Source organism: Panthera leo, chromosome E2 (genome assembly GCF_018350215.1).
Source record: "Panthera leo isolate Ple1 chromosome E2, P.leo_Ple1_pat1.1, whole genome shotgun sequence".
Lineage (NCBI taxonomy): Eukaryota > Metazoa > Chordata > Mammalia > Carnivora > Felidae > Panthera > Panthera leo.
In genome coordinates this window covers 60499464-60510661 of record NC_056693.1, presented here as the reverse complement: position 1 = coordinate 60510661, position 11198 = coordinate 60499464, and the positions used below count along the sequence as shown (strand labels likewise).

General features: G+C 64.6%; 1 protein-coding gene and 1 long non-coding RNA gene across 2 annotated transcripts; one reads left to right on the top strand and one right to left on the bottom strand.

Annotated features, from left to right (window-relative positions):
- Positions 1-5003: 5003 nt before the first annotated feature.
- On the bottom strand, positions 5004-10205 carry LOC122208641. The gene is made up of 3 exons (XR_006197310.1): positions 9997-10205; positions 5916-5962; positions 5004-5543 (listed from the first exon to the last, which is right to left on the bottom strand). It is a non-coding gene; the product is annotated as an uncharacterized LOC122208641 (long non-coding RNA).
- PABPN1L (PABPN1 like, cytoplasmic) lies at positions 7797-10526 on the top strand. Its single transcript, XM_042919906.1, has 7 exons — positions 7797-8045; positions 8372-8510; positions 8813-8880; positions 9302-9408; positions 9544-9631; positions 10141-10283; positions 10487-10526. Exons 1-7 carry the CDS (start codon positions 7797-7799, stop codon positions 10524-10526), a joined length of 834 nt encoding a protein of 277 aa, XP_042775840.1.
- The last annotated feature ends 672 nt before the right edge of the window (positions 10527-11198 follow it).

The window sequence follows — 11198 nt, the reverse complement described above, 5'->3', positions numbered from 1 at the left end:
CCCGCAGACCCCGCCGCCCGGCCCCCCACCCCCACCCCCCGCGGCCACCGCGCCCTCCGGCCCCGCCCGGCCGCCGCCCCCGACCCTGGGGCCCTGGGAGCCGGCCGGAGCCGCTGCTGCTACTGCTTCTCTCCAAAAGAAAACAGAACCGACGAAAACTGCATCAACGCAACTTCCTCAGCAACCTGGCGGCCCCCCCGCCGCGACCTCGAGCGTCCTCAGAGACCTCCCGCCAAGCTTTAGACGGCAGGGCGGCCGGCGTGCCCACGCCAGCTCTGCCTGCCGCCCTCGTGCCCTCCGTTCTTCTGTCTGACTTTCACACACTGTCTCTTTAATGAACAAAATCTAGTTGTTGGGTGGCTTATGTTTTCGGTGAAGAATTTTGGGGGGTTTTGTGGAACAGAACTACTCAGAAACGGACCCAGAAAATGGGGGTCTTGTCCCCTTCCCGGTTAAAACGGGGAACAGAAAATTGTCGTGTTACAGCTGGAGGTCTGAGCCGCCGCGACACGGAGGCCGCCCCGGGGGCGTGCGGCCAGTGCGGTGAAGACGGTAAGAAGAATTTCGATTTCCGACTCGAGAAACATGGTTTGCTTTCAGGTTATTTTTTTTCTTTTAATGTCAAACTCTTTGGCTTTAAGTAGAAATCCAAAAAGGTTTTCGAAAAACAGGGAGGGAAGCGCACCTGTCAACTACCTTGCCAGCTAGCCAGCCAAGGACGCCGGACACACCTCTGCTCCAAAGGAAACCCAAAAAGCAAACACAAAACGTCCAAATCCAAAATGTTTTCGTCACTGCCAAAGTACCTTTCCCACGGTTTTACCCCACTCCTGGATTTGTTCATCTGTCGTCCCGTTCTCTCGCTCTGATTCCGTGTCTGGGGTGTGGGCGCTCGGGGTCTGGAGGGCGTCGCCCGGCAAGAAGCAACGTGTCTCTTTTCCACGACGGCAGGGCCTCGGCTGGACACGCGTGCGGGGGACGCCCCCGTCTGTCCTCACGCCCTCCGTGAATCTTCATCACGTTGCATGTTTCCCACTTGTGAGAAAGCACTAACGTGTCCTTCCCAGGAGAGAAGAGTTCCGAAACGAAACGGTGACAATCTCTCGGGTTGATTCTTGACTGCTTTTCGAAGCACCAGGAGACAGCAACTGGGCCTTCGGACTCCTGCTTCTCCGCGTCTCCTCCTCTACCTCTCCTCCCGCCCCACGAGGCCGTCCCACCGCCCCCCCTCCCCGCCCCAGCCCCCGGCCCCGCAGCCGCCGCACCTGCTCCCCTCTCTTCACACTGTCGCAGACATAGGAGAAAAGCCGCAGACGGGAACGGTCTGCCCTCACCGCGCCTGCCGGACTCTCGGTCAGCTGTATATAACCCCGCGTCCCTGTCCAGCTGCTCCCTGGGGAGGTGGTCTCTCGGACCCCCCGGCCCTGTCCCCTCCCCCCACTCAGCCGCCCCGATGATCTCAAGGAGGCAACGAAGGAGTGAGGAGAGCCTCACGTGTACTCCCCGGGAGGAAAAGAGCAGATGCGGCCCACGATCCGGCCTGCGTCGCCGTGAGGAATTCCCGGGACTGGAGGGCAGTACGGGGCGTGAGCAGCTGCTGAAGTCGGGGTTCCTGGGCGCCCCGCCCAGAGGCAAGTCAGCGGTGTAATGCGTTAATGTGAATGTACATAGTCCTCGCAGAGGTCCCAATGATGATGTTCACGGCGACGGTAATTACAAAGGGATGTTTGCCAAATAAAAAAGAGAAACCACGGAAGCATGTGAGGTTTAGGAAGTAGATTCTCAAAGAAACTGGAACCGTGTTCCTGCGGGGAGCAGTGGGCTTGTTTGCTGTTGTGTTTTCAGAGTTGTAAGAATCCCTCGTTCGGTGCGCAGAGAAGGGGTTCCGCGCGGCTGCCTCGGACCGGGCGCCGCCCCGAGCCCCGCCTCACGGCAGAACCCAGTTCTGAAAGTCGCGATAGACCCATCTCTTCCTCCGGAAATTTCCCCAGGCTCCGGCCACGGGTCTGCGAACCTCTCAGAGGTTTGCTTTCGTGGGTTTCAGAAAAGCAAGGACCAGTTTGGGATTGGGGCTCTGGATGAGCCGGTGGAAGCCTGCCGTATGTTTCCAGGCCTCTGTCTCTCTCGCGCGGGTGTGGACCTATTCAAATGGTGGTTTCGGCTGTGCCCCTTGGAGGCCCGAGGTTGTGCTGGTGAGTGGCCGTGTCAGAAGCGCCTCTGTCCCGGGCACGTGGGGGGTCTGGCTGGGCAGATCTAAGGCCCCGTTGACGCATGTCCCTGACACCAGGACTGGGGTGAGGTATGGAGGAGCCAGCCTGTTCCCCTTCCCCTCACGAGGTCGCCCTTTGGGGATCAGCAGACACATCAGAGAAAGCAGCACGTTGGCAGCCGGTGGTGTCCCAGCCACACCACAGGCTGAGGGTCCGAGACGGGACAGCCCCTCCCACCCTCTCTGCTCTGGGAGCTGGTGTTCCCGTGGGTCACTGTGCTCAGGCCGCGTTCAGCCAAAGACCTCGCCGCGGAACCAAACACGGATGGCCGGCTTTGGGGAGGAGGAGGGCAGGCGGAGTTTCTGCACTGGGGGTCGGGCTGGGACCAGGGCACGGCTGTGCCCCTGCCTCTCTTATGCCAAGAGGGGACCCGCACACAAGCAGGTCTAGCCTCCTGCTCTCTGCTCAGCGGCTGTCCTGCCCTGCCGCTTCCCGAGCTTATAAACCATGGGCCAACAGCGCAGCGTGCGAGGGGCTCCTTCCCGCCAGCCACCGCCAGGGTTAGACACGACACGCGGGTGACCCAGCGGCTCAGGGAGATGCCGCTTCTCATACAGCCTCCTTCCACCCAAATCAAACCAAAACGGCACCTCTGCTGTTCTGAGACCAAAGCTGCCACAGGAAGGCAGACTGAGGCGGGCAGGCAAGGTGGCAGCCAGGACTCCAGGCCACAGCGCCGAGCCACGTACGATAGACGGATGGGGGGGGAGGGGACAACAGAGTGGATGCTGGCACCCTAGACCCTGTCTGCCACCCCCCAGTGTGACCCCCCGACCTTTCCCACCCCCTCCTCCATCTCCTTGTTTCCCATCCTAGGATATGTCACCATCCCCAGGTGATGTCTGGGGGGGTGACAGTGCCTCCTATCCCACGTGTAAGCAGGTGGGCACCCCCTCCCCCAGGCTCCATCTGAATGGAGGGTCTCCATCCCCACAGCTCACCAGGACCGAAGGGAAGCCTTGGGGGTCCGGGAGGGTCAGGGCCGTAGGACAAGAGGAGCTAGACGCCCAGGCAAGGGGCTTCCCCGGGGCCCCCCAGGCGGGGCCCCTCATCAAAGCCCCTAGAGGTTCAGTGGCAGAAGGAGACGAACAGGAGAGGGGCCAGGAGGGTTAGGGTTTGGTTTCATCCCAGTGACAGTGGTGGAAAGGGATCAGGACAGGCCCCGCCCTGCTCCTGTTTGCCAGCTTTCCCAAACGTATCCTCAAAATGTCACCAAAGCTCCTTCACCGTTCCAGCCTGCTCTAGCCGGCATGTCTGGCCATTATTCTTCCCGTCCCCGCAGCCAACCTACAATTGTTTCCTGATTCTTTTCTTTCCCCAGCTCACTCTTCTGACCAATCCGGCCATCTGGCCATCGGCCAACACATTCATCCATCCATCCATCACCTATCCCTCTGCCCACCCAGCCACCCACCTCTCCGTCCACCCACCTATCCATCCCCCCTCCCTCCCTCCCTCCCTCCCTTCCATCCATCACCTATCCCTCTGCCCACCCAGCCACCCACCTCTCTGTCCACCCACCTATCCATCCTCCCTCCCTCCCTCCCTCCCTCCCTTCCATCCATCACCTATCCCTCTGCCCACCCACCCACCCATCTACCCGCCCATTCGCCTATCCATCCTTCCTTCCTTCCTTCCTTCATCTATCCATCCCCCCACCCACCCATCTACCCGCCCATTCGCCCATCCATCCTTCCTTCCTTCCTTCATCTATCCATCCCCCCACCCACCCACCCACCCATCTACCCGCCCGTACACCTATCAAGCCACCCATCCATCCATCCATCTCCCAACCCACTCGCCCACCCACCTACTCACCCGTTCAGCCAAATACCCGCCCATCCGCGTGTCCATCCATCGCTGTGTCCCAGCTGTCACTCGAGTCCACCCTCCCCCATTCATACTTCCACCCGATCACCACCTGCCTCTCCACCAGTCACCCCTATACACACCACACACGTTATCTGTCTGTTCTCCAATCTAACCACACAGCCGTGCCTCAGACCATCCGCCCCGTTCACCTCTCCATCCACCGAACCCAGAGCAGCATCACCAAGTCCCTCGGTGTTCCAAAGCTACGAGGGCATTTTGGATTTCCCGTGACCTTGACTGCCCTAAAGGAGTCTGCCCGTGGGCACGGCCGGCCTCCCCCAGCACCTCAACCATTGGTCCCGGCCTGCTGCAGCGACACATAAGGCAGTACTGCGAGCGTTGTGAGTAGATTGGACCAATGTCCCAGCGGTAGCTTTGGCCGGCCTGGGCCCGCCTGGCAAGTGTGGCGGCCGTGGGCCAGGAGTGCTCATTGGGAGGTGGCCCACACACCTGCTCAGGGGCCCTGTGACCAGGGCCACCGGTCAGGGTGAGCACATTCCCTGGCAGGACCCCAACATGGTGGGGCAGGCCGCCCTCTCCTGTCCTTGTCTCCGGGGGTCACTGCCTAGAGGAGGTGGCCTCAGCAAAGGAGAGGGTGGGGGAAGAGAGTGCCCGGCGCTCCTGCAGCTCTTCCCCTCCCCAGGTGCTCGAGGCTGGCTCTGCCCACGTCCCACTCCCGCCTCCCATCCCGGGGTAGCAGACTCTGCAGACTGGCCATTTAGAGCTCCGGAGAGATGGAGGAACAGACCCTGCCCAAGCTGAACTTGGCCGACGGCGGGGGGGGTGGTATTCTCCCGGACACTAGAGGCCCCCGTGCCACAAGGGGCGTTTTCCCAGACGGGGCTGGGACCGCAGGTGGTCCTGCTAGCAAATCTGCAGGAGAAGGAGCCAGGGAGCCAGGCTGGGGCACATCTACTCCTCCGCCCGTCCGGAGGAGGCCCGGGGAGGCCCGGCGTCTGCAACGGCACCTGTCCGCTCCCACGGTTCTGGAAGACTCCATCTTGCATGCTTTCTATTCCTTCTTCCGCTCAGCCGGCCCCTGGAGTACCACCCCAAGGACCCCCTTGTGGCAGCAACGCGACATCTGGACTCAAAGCAGAGCCTGTTGTTGGGACGGAGGCGGGGGCGCCTGTCCACCTGGACAGAGGAGCCCAGCCAGGCTGGTCTTCACGGGCCAGGGCGGGCCACCCGCAGCCTCAGGGGGACTGGATGGATTTTTCTCTTCTTTTTTTAACTCCCCAAAAGGAGTCGGACCGGGCGTCGGTGCGTCTCCCTGTAGCGGGTTTTCCCCAGCACCGCGGGACCCGTGGCATGCCGTCCCCGTCGCGTGTCCCCTGACGTGCTTTGTCTGACCTGGGTGCTGCAAGACGTCACGATTCGGGTCGCGTCCGTTATCCGTGTCTGTAATAAAGCCAACGTTTGCCATCACGGGCTGTGCCTCTCCTCGTTCCAGCTGTTCATTCACCGGAGACGTCCCGGGGGCTCCCTGGGAGCCGTGTGCGAGCGGCAAGGCCCTGCCCTCTGGGGGCGGGCAAATGGGTGACCTGAGTCGGGGCTGAATGGGAATGGGCCTCCTGGCTGGGTTCACCCACAGCCTCCCATGTGTTTGCACGTGGGGTGAACTTTCAAAGGCTGTGTCCGCTAGGTGATCTGGATGACCTCGGCTCCCCCCCACAAGACCCTCAGGGTGGACACCGAGGAGAGGGACACCTTGACCCCGAGGAGCCAGGGTGTCACAGCCACGGTGTCCTGGCTCCCAGGTCAGGTCCTCACCAGAGTCGGATGCCCAGGACTCGGCACTCCCGGTTTGCTGGCGGCTTCTGGAAGGAAGGGGTGTTATTAATACTCGGGCCCAGGCTTGGAACATGATGTATTCTGAAAGGCGTCATTGGAAAGGCCAGCCTGGGGGCAAGCCTGTCTCCACGCCAGGCGGCTGGCGGGAACCCCAGCTGGGCCTGGTGTGTCAGCAACTTCAGCCGAGAGCAGGGTGACAGCGTTTTTCCATTGCAGAGACCTGAGCTCAGAGGGAGGCTGGCCGGGGGCCCGGCCTGAGCCCAGCCGGCTCTTGGCTCGCACACGGCCACTGTGGTGTTCTGCCTCCCACGTGGAGGTGGAGGGAAGGGCCCGGGCCAGGGGCCCTCCCCGGGGCCCCGGACCTGCAAGGAGGGAGAGGACCCGACTGCCTTGAGTTACGGGACAGAGGCGGGCAGTGGCCACGTTTCCGTCCTCTCCCAGCCAGCTTTGGGCGGAGGTCCCGTCCTCAGCACAGAGGTGGATACTGCCCTTCAGGCACTGTGGCCTGCCGGGGGAGACCCAGGGGGGTGTGACGTACAGACCGAGGGGGAGGCCTGGCGCCATGGCCGAGAGAGAAAGGAGGAGGAATCAGGAAGGCTTCCTGGAAACAGCCGTGCAGTAGCGATGGGGCCCCCTGGAGTCCTGCCCCTGTAAGTGCACGTGGCTGTGTGCAGCCGGAAATAGAGCGGGTGTGGCGCGCAAGGTGCCCCCGTGCATGCAGGACCACAGCAGGTCTCACGTGCCCCAGGCCTACAGACCCTGCCCCGGAAGTGAGAGAGCAGAGCCAGGCGAGCGAGGGAAGGGGGCTCGGGCCCGGGAGGCGGGGGCCTGCTGCTTCCGAGGGCTACAGCCGCAGCCACCAGTGCTCCCACACCCCCGCCCAGCTGGGCAGAGAGGCTGTCCCGGCTCCGGGGCCGCACAGACCCGCTCCGTGTAAGCTGCGCCTCTCCCCCAGTTCCCAGCTCCCCGGGAGGAGACCCCGGTTTGCCCCGCGTGGACCTCCCAGCTAAGGCCTGGAGGGGGGCTCTGGGCCGGGCAAACGTGGCCAGAGGAGGCCCCCACAAACACGGCACGAAGCTGGAAAACACCAACCAGGAGCTCCACACGGCTGAGCCAGGCTGAGGCCAGAGGGGCCGCTCAGCGAGGACAGATGGAGAGCGGGGCACTTGGGGACAGAGGCCCACGGCCGCCCTCCAGGGGCGAGAACTGAGAAGCAGAAGCCTCACAGAAGGAAGACGAGCAGCCTTCGGGCCTCCAGTGTCCACCCCAGATCTGCCCAGGGTTCAGCCCTTAGGCCCTGTGGCCAGGACGGGACTCGGGCCTCCTGTGAGCGGCTCCCACCCACAAGCTGGCCCAGAGAGGGGTGCGAGAGGGGAGCGTCCGCGGGGAATCGATGGCGGGTCAAGAGGAGGGGCCGGGCCCTGCCCTGTGGCACACGCCCTGCCCTCCCTGCCCCAGGTCTTTGCTCACGCCAGGCCCCATGCCCAGGCCGTCCTCTGCCCTAGCTCTGCCCCACCAGTCCCTCTAGGCTGGCCCAAACACATCTCCTCCCGGAAGCACCCCTTCTCCTACGTGCCTCCTTCCTGTGGCCCGCTAGCCTGAGCAGGTGCAGTGAGCGTGGCAAGCCCTTGCAGGCGGAGCCCTCTTCTCTCCCCCACGGGGGGCATCGGCCCGGGTGAGGGAGAAGGGGCTGGCCCAGAAGCGGGGGCTGGAAGTTCAGCCCTGCGGGAAGCCTTTTAAGCGCTCTAGTGGGAGCAGCTGGCCCGGTGAGGGGCTTAAAACCCTGGGCGGGTGAGGGCAGGTGCTAGCGTGGAGGTGAGCGGCCAGGGAGGCCTCGTCCGCCTGCCCCTCGACCCGCCCATGTGGCCCTTCCTCAGCCACGCTCTCTTCCCACCCCCGACCCAGGCCTGGCTGCAAAGGGCTTCCTCGGACCCTGAGGCCCAGGGCTGGGGGGCCTGGGGCAGGGCCGAGAAGCCCCCTCTGGAGCCAGGGGGTGGGGACAGGAAGGAGGGGGAGCCGGGGGAAGCGGAGAATGACCCCGAAGATGCAGGCTTCCCCCTGTCTCTCTTGGAGGGGGAGGAGCTGGCCGAGTACCCGGAACCCGACCAGGTAACACCCACGTGGAGCCCAGCGGAGGCTGGCCAGGACCTGGATTCAAGGGGACCCACGGCTGCAGCTCGGGCCTCTCCCGGGCCACTGTCCCCCTGCCTAGAAGAGGGTAGGGGGGCTGCCCACCCCTGCAAGGCTGGGTAGGATGGCAGGGCCCGAGTCCACATGGCCTTCCCAGTCCCGTTCCAGGACCCCTCCCCCCCCAGCCTGTCCCTGAGGAGCCAGGGACCCTGAGGCCGGGCACGGTCAGGCCTGCTCCCCCCTGCCCCCAAGAGGAGCCCAGGGGCCACCCTGCCTCTGGGCTCAGTGTGGGGTCCTGCTGGCAGGAGCTGGAGGCCATCAAAGTGAAGCTGTGGGCCATGGAACAGGCCCAAGGACCGGAGCCGCCTGGGGCGCAGGGCCAGGCGGGACGGGAGGAGGGCGCCCGGGCCACACCGGCCAGGCAGCTGCTGAGCCCCGAGGCAGGTAGGAGCCAGGGGGCCGGCCAGCCCCTCCCCTGGCGGTGGGCCACCAGTCGTCGGGCCCGCGGCTCTGAGCCCCTCCTCTCTGTAGTCTGGGCGGGCTGTGCTACAGGCCTAGTGCCAGCTCACGGCGAGGGTCTGAGGGTCTCTGCGTCGGGCCGGGCAGCGGCCCTGCAGGAACAGTCCCAAGGGGTGACCCTCTTCCCACAAGCAGTGAGGAATGAGCCACAAATGTGAGGCGTCTGCCGGGAGCGCCCCCTCTTGCCGGCAGGGAGACCCGCTGTCCTGAGGCCCCCCTCTCTGTAGGTTGCGCCTGCCCCGGGCCCCCCACGGAGCAGCTGGAGTCCGACCACAGATCCGTCTATGTGGGGAATGTGAGTCAGGGAGGGGGCAACATGGGGCCTCTTGGGGTTTGCCACCTCCTCCTGGCCGTGGGGTTAAAGGAAGGGACACAGGTCCAGGAGGAGAGAAGCCAGAGGGCTGCCCCCCAGAGGGAACCTGGGCCCTGTGTCCTCACATCCTGCTTTCCCAGCATGACCTGGGAGTCAGGGTTTCCACCTGAAATCTCCGCTCGGCCAATCATTGGCAACAGATTCCACTTTTAAAAGCCACGTGCTCTCTGGACAGGCCAAATAAACCCGGGGGTCCGCCCAACACACGGGGGGCGTACGTCTCTGTCTCCGGTCCATCCCCAACAGGGGTGGGGGACAGAGACCACTGCTACCAAGAAAACGTGCTGTGGGAGACCCCAGGAGGGTGAGGCCTCCCCACCCCAGGGGCCCGTACCTGTGGCAGGTGGACTATGGGGGCACAGCTGAGGAGCTCGAAGCCTACTTCAACTCCTGCGGGGAGGTTCACCGGGTCACCATCCTATGCGACAAGTTCTCCGGACACCCCAAGGGGTCAGTGCCAGGCAGGCCATGGGGGTGGGGGAGGGGGCTCAGGGAGGAGGCCCCCGGAGGGGCCGGGCGCCCTGGGGTCCTGGGGAGCCTGGGTACCTCGGGGTGGCCCTCACCCGCCATGCCCACCCACCCCAGCTACGCCTACGTAGAGTTTGCTGCCGAGAGCTCAGCCCAGGCCGCGGTGGCGTTGGACAAGAGCATCTTCCGAGGCCGAGTCATCAAGGTGCGTCCCCTAAAACTCTGCTGTGAGCTTCTTCACTTTAACCCGTTAATCCCCGAGGAACCAGGAAAACGCAAGCACAGGGAAGCCAAGACGACCCTTCTCCAATCCCCAAGTGTCTCTGGGCCTATCGGCCTGGCTGCAGGGGCGGCGGTTGCTTCCGGACTGGATGTGGCATTGGGAGGTCCCCTTCCCCAGCTGGACCTTTGCGAGATGCTGGGCTGACAGGGGCACGTCACCTGACCACGTCTGTGGCTGGACACTTCAGGTCTAAGCGGTGATTTTGAGAAGGTTGGCAGGGAGCAGGTTAGCTGTGGGTTTGGAATTACCGCCGCAAGGGCTGGCGGGCGCTGGGGGCCTGTGCACACCTGCCTGCGAGCCTCCAGCAGAGAAATCCGGGGTTTCCTGGAGGCAGCGTCAGCCCCGGGCTCTGGCCTGGGCTGGATTCAGGCCGCGCGGCGGAGAAGGGTCCAAGGACAGGGGTCTCAGAGGGACTCAGACTTTGGTTTCAGGTGCTGCCCAAAAGGACCAACTTGCCGGGGATCAGCTCTACCGACCGCGGGGGCTTCCGAGGACAGCCAGGCGCCAGAGGAGGACCGTTCCCCCGCAGCAGCCTCCAGGGCGGGGCCCGCTTCAGACCTCGGGGGCGGAACCGGTGGGCGGGGGCCGCGGGCGGGGGGCGGGGCCCGGGAGGGGCCCGCGGCCGAGGCGGGGCCGGTGGGCGGGGCCCGGGGAAGGGGACCTGTGGGCCGGACCGGGATGCGGTCAGTGGGCGGGGCCGAGAGGAGCCGGCGGGCGGGGCCTGGGAGGAGAAGCCGTGGCTGGGGGCCGAGCTCACCTCCGCTTCTCTCTATGCAGGGGCCGTGGACGGTTTTCACCTTGGTATTCACCGTATTGAAGGGAGGATCCGGTTTTGAGAGTGGGGCTGGGGTGGGTCAAGAGTAAAGGGCCGCGCTCTGGGCGGGGCCGTTTATTCAGCGCAGAGTAACTGCTCTGTCCCCTTCACGGTCCAGGGCCTCCCCCCGCGGCCCAGACCCCGCAGCCGGAGCCAAAACCGTCTCTCGCACGAAGCAGGGCACGGGGGTGGGGGCTGCGGCTGGCGCGGAGGGCTACTCGGGGCTTTGGAAGGCGCTGGGCAGAGCCTCCGGCAGGCGGCGCTGAGTCAGCTCGGGGCTAAGTCGTTTTAAAGAAAAGTAGAAACGTGTCTTAATGGCAAGGAGTAAATTAAATTTGAATAATTTTTAAAAGCACACAACAGGCCTTGCCTTTATTCGCCTCCTCGGGCGCAGGTGCGGGTCTGACCGCCAAAGGCGGGGGATGGGTCCGAGGCCGGGCTCTATCCCACTTCACCGCCCCGTACCCTGGCCCGTGCCACCCGGGAGCCGGAGCCACCAGGCCCGGTGGCCCGCAGGGCGCGCCCCCCGCAGTAGGTGGCAGGCATCCGTGAGGCGCCGAGGGCGGGCGCGCACGTTGGAGGCCGGGCACAGGCCCGGCCCTGCTCAGAGGTCGGGGAAGCGGAAGGGGTTTCCCGCGCGGGGCGCTCTGACTGTGGCCCCTCTGTGTAGACACA

Bases quoted from the DNA above. Each gene is read 5' to 3' on its own strand.
- PABPN1L (XM_042919906.1), top strand. From the start codon at position 7,797: ATGTGGCCCTTCCTCAGCCACGCTCTCTTCCCACCCCCGACCCAGGCC. The intron at 8,046-8,371 runs GTAACACCCACG...TCCTGCTGGCAG, and splicing joins AGTACCCGGAACCCGACCAG to GAGCTGGAGGCCATCAAAGT. The intron at 9,409-9,543 runs GTCAGTGCCAGG...CACCCACCCCAG, and splicing joins TTCTCCGGACACCCCAAGGG to CTACGCCTACGTAGAGTTTG.